Below are 13,293 nucleotides of genomic sequence, written 5' to 3' on the forward strand. Positions count from 1 at the left end.
ATCCTGTCCCTGCTCACCCGTCACCAGCTCTTACTGAGCCTCTGCCGGGAACCCGAGCCACCAGGCGGGGCACAGAGGAAGCACAAGGGGACAGCCATCTCAGCGGGTCCCTGGCCACCGACAGAGTCCACCGGGTCCTCAGCGAGCAGGAGGAGAAACGGCACAGGCTGCCTGGTCCCTTGTCACCCAACCCTTCGCCTGAGCTCAGCCACCTGGGCAAGGTGCTTCCTCACCTGTCACAGTGCCACCCAGGCTGGGGGGGACGGCCTGTCAGCTCAGGTCAGGACACAGTGCCTGTCTGTGGGAGCCTCGGCCGCCCCAGTCCCGCCCCTGCGCTGAGCCAGGCCCGGCCACCTCCTGGCCACCTCCCAGCAGCCGCCCTCCTCCACCTGCGCACCGGTCCCTGGGCTTTGAGGTGGCTGCGCCATCCTGTCACCTACCAGCGGGCATTCCACACACGCTCAGCTAATACCCATCTGGCTATACGTGTCAGGGCCAGATTAATCCACACAGTGAAAATAAAATCGTCTTTAATAAGAATCCTAATCACCAGGCCTCAGGGGGCCGGGACCTGGGCAGATGGAGGAGCCCGGCCCGGCCTGGCCCCGCCGCCGCCCAGGGTGCTTCCGCAGCCCGCCCTCGTGGGCCGGGCACTGGGCCTCGGGCCAGGAAGGGCCCTGCCCCTGCTGAGGGCACCTTGCCCAGGCCACCTGCAGGCTGGCAGCTGCCTGCGGCCCCGGCCACCTCTCCGCTGTCCTCTGCAGAGAGCTGGAGATTTGACAAATAAGGTGTCTGCCTGCGGACTACCAAGGAAATTAATTCTAAATCAGATTTTAAACAGAGTCAGAAAGGCAAGGAGGGCCGCTCGCTCCCCTCCGGAATGAGGCGCTGATATTTATAGAAAGATGATTAGGGCCGCAGAGGGTGATTTATATCCTGCGTCCAGGTGACAGGAAGGACGGCCACCAAGACTTCAGTCCCTGAGATGCCACTCCACCAGGTGATGTGTCCTTCCCCTTTCTGGAGGAGTGGGGGAAGAGTGCAGTGGGGTGTCCAGGGAGGTTCCTGGGTCAGGAGCGGGGAGGTGTTCCCAGGTGTTCTTCCTGGTCGGGGAATTGGGAGAGCTGAGACACCGCCAACCCCTCCCTGCTGTGTGCCCCTGAGCCAGTCTCTTGGCCTCTCTGGGCCTCCATCTCCCACCGGTAAAATGGACTAGCTGCATATGGCTCTGACGTTCTTCCACGGGTCTCTGAGTCCTGAGTGCCATCTTAGCAAAGCCTCTGAAGAGCCCTGAGACCTGGTAGGGCCGCCTCCTCCTCCCGGGATTTACTGTCTTCCTCTGGGAATCTCAAGGGCTGGGAGATATCACAGATACAACCCCTGTCCCAGCCCTTCCTCTCCAACAGGAGGTCCCGGGGCCAGCCAGGGGCCACGGTCCTCAGGAGGTGAAGACCCACCAGGGAAGCTCTGAGGACATCTCAAGTGGCTCAGGAAAGATGCCCCCGGGCCGTCCCCAGCTCCTGCTGGGCTCTGAGCGCCCGGCTCAGGCTGTCCATCAAGGAGGGGCTGAGGCCTCACAGAAGGGGGGGGCTTCCCCGGGGCAGGAGGGGACGCTGGTGAAGGCCTGGGTGAGGGGCCCGTGCTGCTCTTTCCAACTGGAGTGACACAGACAGTCACAGAAGCCACCAACAGGACAGAAAATGTCTCTCCTCGTGTGACTTCCAACTGGCGTTCCCTTCACGGATCTCCCTGCCTGCAGTGCGCTCAGAACTAATATTTTTTATTAAAACCTGTAATTATCTTGCAACTAGCATAATTACGTTGTATCTTGATTTAAATGTAAAATTCAAAATACGCTGTGATTCCCGAGCCCTGGCCTGGCATTTCTTTATTATCTTTTATTAATGCGCCCGCAGCGTCAGGAAAGGGGAGCAGCGCTGGCCTCGCCCGGCCTCGGCAGGGCCTGGACTTTCTGCCGGGAGCCCTGCCCTGGGTGTGCTGGGGACAGGGGCTGGAGGGGACTGGGCAGGTGCACTCCTGCTCTGGGCTCCATTTCCCACCAGCTACAGGAGGAGCGTGGAGCATCTCCCAAGAGCCCGTGAAGTCAAGTGTGCGCCCCGGGCCAGCGGGTCTCGTTGCGCGTGGGACAGATGGCTGGCGGATTCACGCTCCCTCACGACATCCAGAGCTGGGCGGCAGCTGTCCCTGAGCAGCTACGCACAGGCCAGCCCAGTTAGCCTGGCCTCTGCGGTATCAGTCACTGACCATCTGGGCGAGACCCGGGGGAGGGCAGGTGGGCTTTGGAGAAGACTCTGTGGACACAGGAGGCAGCTCCACGCTGTGGAGCTGGGAGCCCGGGGTGCCATCGCACTCTGCCATTAAGGTTGGGGGCTTCAGGTTTGTCATCTGTGAAGTGAGGACCCGAGGCCTGGCTCGGAGGGCCACGGTGAAGATGAGAAACTCATCCTCAAAGGCAGGCCTCCTGCCCCGGCCCTTGGTGCCCGTCAAATACAGACACGCAGGCGAAGAGACAACCCACCTCGCGGGAAGAGCATTTACTAAACAGCACACACGACAACACTTGAAAAACTGTCACAAAACTACTTGATCATCCCCGTCAGAACAGCAGGACGCCGGGAGCTGGCGGTGGCAGGGAGGGCCACCAGGAGCAGGCGGGGTGGGGTTCAAGGCCGCGTTACCTCCCGCGCCTCAGTTTCCCCATCTATAAGATGGAGCTGTAAAGTCAGCAGAGAACTGAGCTGTGAGGCTCGGGGAGGCAGCCCAGCAGCAAGGCGGGAGCACAGGGAGGCGGTGGAGGGTCAGCAGATCAGGGAGGAGCCAGCGCCACTGAAGGAATTCAGAGCCCAGCAAGGTCAAGACTGGGGGCAGTCAAGGGCGTGGCGAAAGGTTTCTCAAGGAAACCAGGAAAGGGCCTGGGGGCCAGAGGAAGAGTCTGTCCTGCGATCTCTGGGCAAGACCTGGCTGGAGCTGCCTGTCACCTGAGGTCACCAGCCTACACCCTGCTCAGTTCTAAAGGTATCAAGACACTTGCCTGCCTGCCAGAGGCAGAGGAAGGTGCTAAGGGGGACCAGAGTCCTGTCCCCCTAACTCTGGGCCCCAGGACCTGTGTGGGCAGAGCAAAAGGTGAGGAGGATATTCCCAGTGGCTGATGGGGACTGATGCCAGTTTTTGCTGTCTGGGGACAGACTCTCATCTTTCTGATCCCTGCACAGGAGCTTCCTCTTCTCTGCACCCCTTCAGCCCAGGGGGACCGCTGGTCTCAACAGCCAGGCGTCCCTGTGCCCTGACACACGGCTAAAGGGCCCCGTGTCCAGCTCATGGGACTCACAGAAGGGTCCAGGGAAGCCATGCGGAGCCCGGACCAACTGGGCACCAGCTGTTCATACACCACATTCCCTGGAGCTCCCTCCTGGCTGCAGGGTGCCCCCCGGAAGTCCCCTGGGCATACACCTGCCCTTGCAGGCACACATGGGGTGGAGGGGGGCTGGGCTCCCCCTACGCACGCCTGCTCCTGGTCTGTGACACAGAGTCCCAGCTTGACACCAGAAGCACATGCTAGTTCCTGACCAAGGTGCCCGGTGTCCTCAGTAGGAACTCTTGTCCTCTCCCACAGGATGCGGGACAAGATCCCCCAAATGCAGGCAGCCTAGGTCGGGGGCCCAGTGACAGACCCAACCTAGAGGGTCCTCCCTGGGTGCACCTGCCTGGACCCTCTGGACGTCCTCCCTGCGTCCCAGCAGGTGAGCAGCTCAGTGTTCTCACACAGACCCTGGGGCTGGGCTTGTGGGAGGGATAGAGCCTGGCCACCTCCCAGCTGTGGGACCTCGGCAAGCTGCTTCTCTGGCCTCAGTCCCTTCATCTAAAAAAGGGACTAATTTAAAATATATATATATATATATATGATGAGTGAAGTGGGGAAGAGGATGGGGAGGGAGGAGGGGAGGGGACAGGAGGAGCTGGGGACTGAATGAGAAGTGTGTCCCATGCTTTTATATTTTGTCCAAATTAATCCTAATGTTATGCAAAACTTATAAGAACCAATAAAAAGACAAAAAAATTTTTTTAAACCCAGGTTAATAGTGGTTCCTACTTCATACTGTGGGAGTGGGGATTAAATGAATTCACACACGCGCAGTGCTCACAACAGCAGCCGCATGAGCGCTGAAGTGGGTCCCTAACTTAGGTACGTGCCCCAAGGCACCGGCGTCCCTGGCTGTACCCGTCAATGTCCACCAAGGGCACCTCCTGGCCACGACACACAGGTGGCCGGGTGTATCTGCTACCCGCAGCCCTGGAGTCAACCCATCCTCCCAGGGCGCCACCCAGAGGCGGAAGGTGACGTCCCCCCCCCGCCCCTCACCCTCCTCCCGCCCACGGGGCGCGCTCACCCACGCACGCATCCCGCTGCTCCTCGTAGCCGGCGCTGCACACGCACTTGCCAATGGGCACCAGCCACTCGCCCTCGGCGCTGCAGTACATCTTGGGGGTGTCCCGCTCCTCCGAGTGCCGCACGCACTGGCCCCGCACCTCCACCAGCGAGGACGAGTCTGCGCCGGTCACCGCCTCCGAGAAGGCCGCCAGGTTGCGCACCATGGCGGGGCACTTCTTGTAATAGATGCGGAGGGAGAGGATGGCGAGGCAGGCGCCGATGTCCTGGAAGGCCAGGTAGAAGCCGCGCTTGCTGAGGGGACCCACGCCACGCACCTCCGTGTTGAGTTTGAGCCGCCGCACGCCCAGGTCGGCGCCCGTGAAGCTCTCGTCGGCGGCGATGGTGTCGATTTTGAGGAACTGGCTTTCCTGCGTGCTGGAGCCCAGGTCGCGGTCCGACTCCAGGTAGTAGAGGTTGAAGGTCTCCTTGCAGGTGCCCAGCACGCCGGGCATGCTGTTGCAGTCACGCAGCGTGAACTTGATCTCCGCGTAGACACGCCGGGCACCGTCGCGGGGCACCCAGCTCGTGCGCAGCCAGTTGTTCTGGTTGGGGCTCATGACGTTGCACACCTGGTACGTGTGGATGGGCCTGAAGGACTCGTCCACCTCGTTGATGGAGTCCCACTGTGGGCAGAGAACACAGCCCGCTAAAGAAGCCGCCGCACCCAGCCCTCAGCCGCCAGCCCCTGGGCCCGGGCCACGCACGGTGCCTTCTCATGCCTCTGGGAGAAGGCAGAGCAGCTGACCCTCAGACAGGTGGTCATAGGTCTCAGCTGCCCAGTGCCCTGCAGATGGGACCTCACAGAGGACCACAGTCCTCCTCGGAAGTGCATTGACTTCCTGTGGATGAGGACAGGGACTAAGGTGTGAGCCCCAAGCCTGAGGTCACACAGCTAGCTCCGGCTGCACTGGCACCCAGGCCCCTCACACATGGAAACCAGCCTCCATCTCTGTATGGCTCCACCTGTCATTCTCAGAGTGAGGGCCCCTGCTGGGGGGAGTTGGCCACACTGCAACTGTCACAGGGGTCTCAGGACCAACAGAGACTCTGCTGGCCCTGCCTGGAACTCCCTGCAGCCCCTCCTGCCCTGTGCTCCCTGAGTGCCCACCACTCCCCCAGCCCTGCTGTTCTTACTGGTCCCCTGCCTCCCGCCCAAGGCTGGGGACTCCCAGACTGGCCTGCCTCCCACTCAATTGAGGGTGCAGGAAGTTCAAGTGTGTGTCCCCTGTACCAGCGAGTGGCCGGGCAGGAATAGATCAGAGATGAACCAGGTGCTCTCCCGAGCGGGGAAGCAACCCCATTGATGGAGAAGACATCTGCCCATCATGCATCGGAGAAGGGATTAACATGCTGAGGAGGCAGAGGAAGACCCCACAACCCAGGGGGGGAACCATCTCAACAAAAGAGGAGCAAAGGACCGGAACAGACATTTCTCCAAAGACCTACAGATGGCCAAATACACGTGAAGAGCTAGCTGCTCCACGCCGCTGATGGCTGGGGAAGAAAGAAAACCACACTGGGAGCCACTTCATGGCCTTTAGGATGAACGCCGTGTTTACAAAAAACAAAACCCAGAAGATACCCAGTGTGGGTGAGAATGAAGAAGCAGGACCCTCCCGCACATGGGCGGGATGTAAAATGTGCAGCCACGGTGCAAAACAGCTCGGTGGTTCCTCCAGATGTTAAAAATAGAATGGCCACGGCACCCCGTAATTCTGAGTACACACCCCTGAGGACTGAAAGCAGGGTCCCCTGGAGATCACTTGTACACACGGTGTTCACAGCAGCGTCACTCACCACAGCTGAGATGTGCCGCTGGGGGTGCAGCTCAGGGGTAGAGCCCTTGCCTAGCCCGTGCGAGACGCTGGGCTTGATCCCCAGCACCGACCCCCCAAAAAGAATCCCAAACCAATAGCTAAACTGGAAGCAGCCCAGATGTCCACCAACAACTGGATGGATGAACAAGATATGGTGTATGCACACAAGATGTGCATAGAGCTGAATAAAAAATAGAATATTATTTAGCCTTAAAAAAATGAAATTCTGATACCTGTTAAAATATAGGTGAACCTTGAAGAGATTACAGTAAATGAAATGTGCCTGGGACAAAAGCTCTTGGGTTAGTCAGATTCGTAGAGGTAGAGACTAGCCGGGGGCTGGGGGAGGGGGAGTGGAGACACCACTTAGTGGGAACAGAATTTGGTTTTACAAGATGAAGAGAGCCTGGAGACGGACAGCGGTGACGGTCGCACAGGGATGTGAGTGCACTGAATGCCGCTGACCTGCATAGTTAGCAGTGGATGCGAGCAAACTTCAAGTTGGGTCTATTTTACCACAAGGAAAAAAGAGTAGGGCTGGGGTGCGGCTGGGTGGCAGAGCGCCTGCCTGGCACACACGCGTGGGGCCTGCGTTCCCCCCAGGACCCCACAAAACACACAAATACACAAACAAACAGAACAAACCCTTCATGAGGGGCTGGGTGCTCAGCGGGTGGGGAGCGCCTGCCAGGCAACCTCAGGGCCTACGTTCACCCCCACCCCACCCCCACCCCCCAAAACCAACCAAACAGAAAGAGTGAAGATGTCACACAAATGCCCCCCACCTTCAGTGCTTCCCGGCCACGTGCAGGTGGAGGGGGTGACCACCTAGGGTCGGGGTTTCCAGGCACGTGGGCAAGTCTCAAGGGCCAGCCTGGGCAAAACAGGGGTGTGCCCGCTCAGCCGCACTGCTGGCCGGCCAGAGCGGACACGCAGCTGAACCCAGAGGGTTGGCGGCAGATGGTGGGGTCAGGCTCTGCTCCCGACCTTCTCTACGGGTCTTCCTGTGCAGCTGTCCTTGAACTAGAGATCCTATTACCTACCTACCAGGGGAGGGCCTGAAGACCACTCCTCATGGGGCTCTGAGAGCCTGGGGGCTGAGCTTGTTTCCCCAGCGCAGGGGGACCTGGGTATCCTGACTGTCACAAGCCCCTCCGTCCCTCCTTGTCCCTGCCACTGTGTGGTCCCAATCTTGGTGCCCAGATCTATACATCAGGGCTCAGACAGACCCCGATTCAGCCCAGCTTCAGACCGTGCCCTGAGAACATGCCTGCAAAGGGCCGAGCTCAGGCCTGGCCCCCGGAGGCCCCTGAACTGGACACACACACGAGCCGGAACTGGCAGACTCCCCCAACCTCCCTCCACCTCCGGGGCAGTGTGGGAGCAGGGCCTCGTCTCTAGGGACCTCGGGAGCTTCCTGCTCCCCCGCCCCAAGAAGGAGCCCTGCCCTGTACCGCACTCTGCAGCCAGAGCCTCTGGGCAGCACCGTGCCACATCTGGGGTTAAAGTCATGGTCACAATTAATGGAACACCAGAGAGCCTGCCAGCTGCTCCCTGTCTGTTTCCTGCCAGGGGCCTGGATAAATTAATCAGCTTGATCTGAGTCCACTCCAGCCACCCCACCAGTGCCAGCAGTTTGGCCAGCCCTGCTGGCCCCAGGAGCCACTGCGAGGCCTGGCACAGGGACACAGCCAGTCCCCTTCTCCACAGGGCACCCTGCTCCACACCAGGGGCCACTCCCACCCCGGTGGCCTCTCAAGCTCTGGCAGCTAACCCTGGCTCTCTTCCCCAAGCTGCGCTGTCTTCCTGGGACAGAACACAGTGAATCAGCTGCGGGTCCCCGGGAAGTCACATCCCTCTCTGAGCCTGGGGTTCCTCATCAGTGAAATGGGGTTGCCGATGGCCTCTGTTTCTGCCTCCTCCAGGAGGTGAGGATCAGGTGTGTCCCCTCACCTAAGGCAGGGCGATGAGCAACGATTCACCAGGCCAGGTGCAGATGTCCCTGGGTGCAGGTGTCCCTGGGGGCAGAAGTCCCTGGGGGCAGAGGGAGGATGTAGCCTGGCAAAGCACACAGGTCCGGGGCCTAGATGTCCCCCCAACCTGAGCAGAGTGGCCTCGCCTCTCAGAGCTTCTCACTGGTGAAATTCACCCCCCATGGACAGCTGCCCCGACCCATGGTCGACCCCTGTTATAAACGGGGTGGATGAGGCCAGGTGAGTGACCTGCCCGAACCCTCAGTCCCAGGAGGCAGAGCCTGGCCCAAGGAGCCCAACCCCCTTGCCCTCCAGGCTGTGCCACTGCCTGGTAACGGGGCTGGGGACAGCCCTGCACGGCCTCTGCACCCGGGCTATTGGGCAGACTCCAGGGAGGTAGACAGAACCTCAGGGACCGTCTGTAGGAGTGTCACCTGGAAAGCGAATCAGACAGAAGACGCCCGGCCCCTCCCCAGCACTCCAGACAGGGACACGTGCATGTTCCTCCTGCCAGTGCCCCAGGTTGAGGCTCTGGAATCGGGGACCAGGCATCCCAGTCCAGCTCTCTCCCCTCCAGGCCACCCCAAGCTCCAGGAGACCAGGAGGGCAGCCCCTGAGCTGCACCATGGGGACCTGGCGTCTCCACGGGCGAAGAGACGTGCTGCGGGGCCAGCCGGAGGGCCTGAGCGAGAGCCCGGCTCTCGTCGTCACACGGGGCCTGTCCACAAGGGGCACGCTTTCCTCATGCCGCAGTTTCCTCACCTGTGCGGTGGGCCACACCCATCTCCCCGACCCTGCAGGCTGAAGCCGCCCGCTTCTGCAAACCACTCAGAGCGGTGGGGGCCTGTGCAGTTATTTTTAATTTGTTCTAAATCCCAAATGAAATGAGAGAACACTGAGCCCTGAGCCCTGGTTGAGTGTCCCACCAACAAAAGACCCTTCCCTCACCCGTCACACTCCTCACCTGCTAACGCCCCACGGCTCCTGGTCACCCTAAAAGCCAAGTCCTCAGCACTGAGTGGGACACTGACCCACCAGAGCCCATCTGGGGCCAGGCACGTCCCCCCTGCACAGGGCCTGGTGGGTCCCTTCATAGCTGCTGGGACTCAGGGGACTTGCTAACCCCCAACACAGGTCAGGCCCGTGAGCGGCCACACGGGCTCACCCTGTCGAAGCCCGTCCACACCCCGCGCCACGCTGATCTCGAGATGGGGGCTCCCTCCTGGCTCCGGGGCCTGGAGAGTCAGGGCCCACAGAGGCTGCCCCGCCAGCTCCCCCGTCCCTGGGCACAGGGGCTGATGACCACAGGCTCAGCTCACTGCTGCCTGGTGATGAGACCCCCAGAGAGAGCAGGGGATAGGGCTCCATCCTGCCCTCCAGCCACAGGCCCAAAGGCTGGGATGAGAACTCACCCCAAAGCCAAGCGAGACGCCTCACAAAAGTGAACTCTTGGTGTCCTTATCACCATTAGTACTAGCAATATTGTCCCTGTCCCCAGAGCCATGGAAGTAGAAAGTATTCATGAAAGAAGTCAGTGTGCTCACGTCCGTGTTGGGGACAGGGGTCTGTGTGTGTGTGTGCGTGCGCACTGGTGGGAGGAAACTTGGGTGAGATAATAACCCATAATCCACACTAATGACAATGGTAATTCAAATAATAAAAGCTGACACCTGCCGGGCGCGGTGGCACAAGCCTGTGATCCCTGCAGCTCAGGAGGCTGAGGCAGGAGGATCACAAGTTTAAAGCCGGCCTCAGCAACTTAGGGAGGCCCTAAGCAACTTAGCGAAACCCTGTCTCTAAATAAAACACAAAATAAAAAAGGCTGGGGTGTGGCTCGGTGGTCAAGCACCTCTGCGTTCCATCCCTCCGGGGGCTCAGTGTGCCGGCCTGTGGCTGTCCCCTTCCCCCCCCCCCCCCGCAGCAAACCGCAGGAGGCCGACCCAGGTGGGGTCCTTCCTTCAGGTGGGAGACTGAGACTCAGGGAGAGGACATGGTGACTCAAGGCCCCAGCGCACCAGCGGCAGAGCTGGGTCCCACCCATTTAATGGGCTCATCCTGAGATTCGGGAAGGAGCAGCGGAAGGGAGGGCCATTCAGCCTCGTCCCTGGAGCCCCCTCCCCAGGAAGGCAGAAGGGGGCATCCCGTCCCTGCGAAGGATGACCATAGGGACCTGGTGGGCTGGCCCAGGGTCACCTTGGAGGCCCACTGGGGCCTGGGGCCTTGGCCACAGTGGGGGCTGCCATGCCCCCACGTGACTGTGACCCACAGTGGCTCAGCCCCGAGCAGATCCTGGGGAGGACATGCGGCCGGGAAGACCAACCGACCCTGATGGCCTGGCTGGCCTTCCTGGCTCTGTCTCCTGGTCGCCGCGTCTCAGGTGGCCCGGGCCTGGCCTGGGCAGGTCCTGAGTCTCAGGCCCAGGGCTGGGCCCTGAGGTCTCAGAGCCAGTGCAGTGGTCCCCAGGGTCTGAAGTGTCCAGGCTATTGTGAGGCCAGCCACCCTGCCTCCAGCTGCGGGGGCCTTGGGCAGCCCCTTCACCTCTCTGGGCCTCCACTCTCTTTGGATCTTGTGATGCTGGGACTCTGACTCGCGGCCTCCCCGGCTCCCGGAGGGACGACTCCGGCCCGTCACTCACCCCGTGCGCCGGGTACGTGAGCCAGCCCCAGTCCCCGTGGATGGTCGACGTGTCCAGCAAGTTCACTGTAAAACAGGAGACGGGAGGCGTCAGGTCCCTGTGGCCCTCCTCCCAGCCCCCAGCCCAGGCCCCCTCCCCCGAGGCCTCCAGGAGAAAGCCACCTGCCAAACTCCGGGTGCCCCAGGGGCCAGGGATCCCGGCTGGTGGCCAGGAGGCCAGCCTCGGAGCCTGGGAGCCACGGGGAAGGCCCTCCTCCTCCAAGGCTCGGCCTCCTCCTCTGTTACATGGGGGTGGCGGTGGCTCCTGTCTCACGGAGCGTTGGTGAGGATGGCCCGACACAGGGTCACGGTGGCACCAAACCATCACTCCGTGAAGTCAGACCTCCCCCTCGGGGACGGGCCCCAGCTTCACGATCGCCAGTGTCCCCCAGGAAGGGCCTCGGCATCTCCTGCGCCCCTGCGCACAGTGACGTGGGGGACCTAGAAGAGGAGGCACAGCTCTCCGTGTGCACCTACTGTGTGCCGAGCTCCGTGAGGGGAGCTGTGGGCCCGACTGAGACCTCGCGGAGGAGGCCTGTGCTTTCCATCTTATGGATGAAACATCCGACCCAGGACCTGGCCCAGGCCCCCAGGGGCGGGGGTGGCCTCCAGAACCTCTCCTCGCCTTCACGGACCACACCACACCCCTGGGAGCCGCCCAGCCAGAGGGAGCCCCAGTGTGGACGGAGCTCAGACCCAAAGGGCAGGCCCGTTCTAAGGCCCTGTGTCCAGGGGACAGTTCAACAAGGGAAAGGGCCCACCTCTGGGCTCTTGTGACAACCCAGCCACTTATTAGCAAGTAGCCTTCCCTCCTTTCACCCTCACCTTCCTCATCTGTAAAATGGGTTAATAATGCCTCAGGGGTTAGAAGAGTGTTAAGAAGCCATCTGTAGCTGGGCATAGTGGCACGTGCCTGAGATCCCAGAGGCTCAGGAGGCTGTGGCAGGAGGATCACAAGTTCGAGGCAGCCTCTAACTTAGGAGCCTCTAAGCAACTTAGCGAGACCCTGTGGCAAAATTAAAAATCAAAAGGGCAGGGCTGGGGTGGTAGAGCGCTTGCCTAGTGAGGCACTGGGTTCGATTCTCAGGATCACATATAAAGAAATTAGAGGTCACATATAACAAATTAGAATTAAAAAATAAATAATTTTTTTTAAAAAAATTAAAGGTCCATCAACAACTAAAAACATATTTAATAAATAAAAAAAAGGGCAGGGGGTGTGGCTCAGTAGTTAAGTGTCCCTGGGTTTAATTACACACACACACACACACACACACACACACACACATCATCGTCTATGGAGGCTGGAGCCAGTGCCTGAGACAAGCCAGTCCTTCTCAGGGCTAATTTCCTTTCTCCAAGTCCTGCCCCTCTGTCCTCTCTCCATGTCCCTGGTGCCTAATCACTCACTTATGCAGAAAAGGGGGCACAAAACTGGAAACCGAGGATGGATCCCAGCTCTGCTCTGCCTGCTGTGTGTTCTTAGGTAAGTCCCTTCACCTCTCTGAGCCCCTGTTTCCTTTTGGTCTAGTTGGTGACGGTCAGGAGAGGGCATCTGGCTCCAGTCTTAACACCTTCCCAGTTTCAGGGCTTCCATGAATCTCTTCTCCAACAGCCACGGGCTGCCAGCCACCCTAATCCCGAGCTTGGGCGGGTCACAGAGGGTTAAAACCGGAGCCTCTGGGAACTTGGCGGCAGGGGAGCCTGGGATTTGCGTAGCTGGAGCCCACACCTCAAAGGGGGAGACAAAGTGTCCTCAGGAACTGTTGGAGTGACAAGCTCTTGTTTGCCGATTTCCTTCTTCCTCTCACCTTCCCACCCCATGGTCAGGGATCCTGGAGAGGGGACTGGCAGACAGAGGGGGCCTCGGTGCTCCTCCCCGCACCCCAGGGGCTGGGGGATCAGGGGAGGGGTCTCCCCCTCCCCACACCAGCCCCGCACCAGGGGCACAGGCGGAGAGAAGAAGGCTTCCTGCCTCCCTCCCTCCCTCCCTCTCAGGCAACGTGGAGAAAACTGGGTCAGGCAGCTCCCTCCTCCCGCTGGCTGGTGGGAGGGGGAGGGGGCCGCACTGCAGTCTCCCCCAGACCAGCAGGGCCCAATTTGGAGAGAGGGTGGGATGGAGACACCTATGGACCCCCCCACACACACACACCGGCATCCCAGACCCTTCTCCTGGCAGGGAATGGATTCAGCTCTAAGGAGCCTCTACCTTGGAGCAACCTGAATGAATGTCCACCACCCGGGTCCTCCCCTCGGCACACCCTGACTTCAGGGACACTTTCTAGGTCCTTCTCTCCTCTAGGAAGCGCCACCACATGAGTGGCTGATTCTCAACCAACCAGCCAAGGGGCTTGGAAAATCCAAAGATAAGTCAAAAGTC

The 13,293-nt window shown here is 60.4% G+C and overlaps 1 protein-coding gene across 1 annotated transcript in view; it reads right to left on the bottom strand.

Moving 5' to 3' along the window:
• The window catches only part of EPHA8 (EPH receptor A8), a gene marked incomplete at both ends in the record, with an annotated part of 28,483 nt that overhangs the window by 12,214 nt on the left and 2,976 nt on the right, over positions 1 to 13,293 (bottom strand). The window contains 2 exons of the mRNA XM_081306478.1: positions 4,410 to 5,073; positions 10,876 to 10,940. Coding sequence (XP_081162604.1) covers positions 4,410 to 5,073; positions 10,876 to 10,940 — 729 coding nt within the window. The remainder of the gene's footprint in view (positions 1 to 4,409; positions 5,074 to 10,875; positions 10,941 to 13,293) is intronic.

Source organism: Spermophilus citellus (assembly GCF_964194105.1).
Source record: "Spermophilus citellus genome assembly, chromosome: 9".
Taxonomy (NCBI): Eukaryota; Metazoa; Chordata; class Mammalia; order Rodentia; family Sciuridae; genus Spermophilus; species Spermophilus citellus.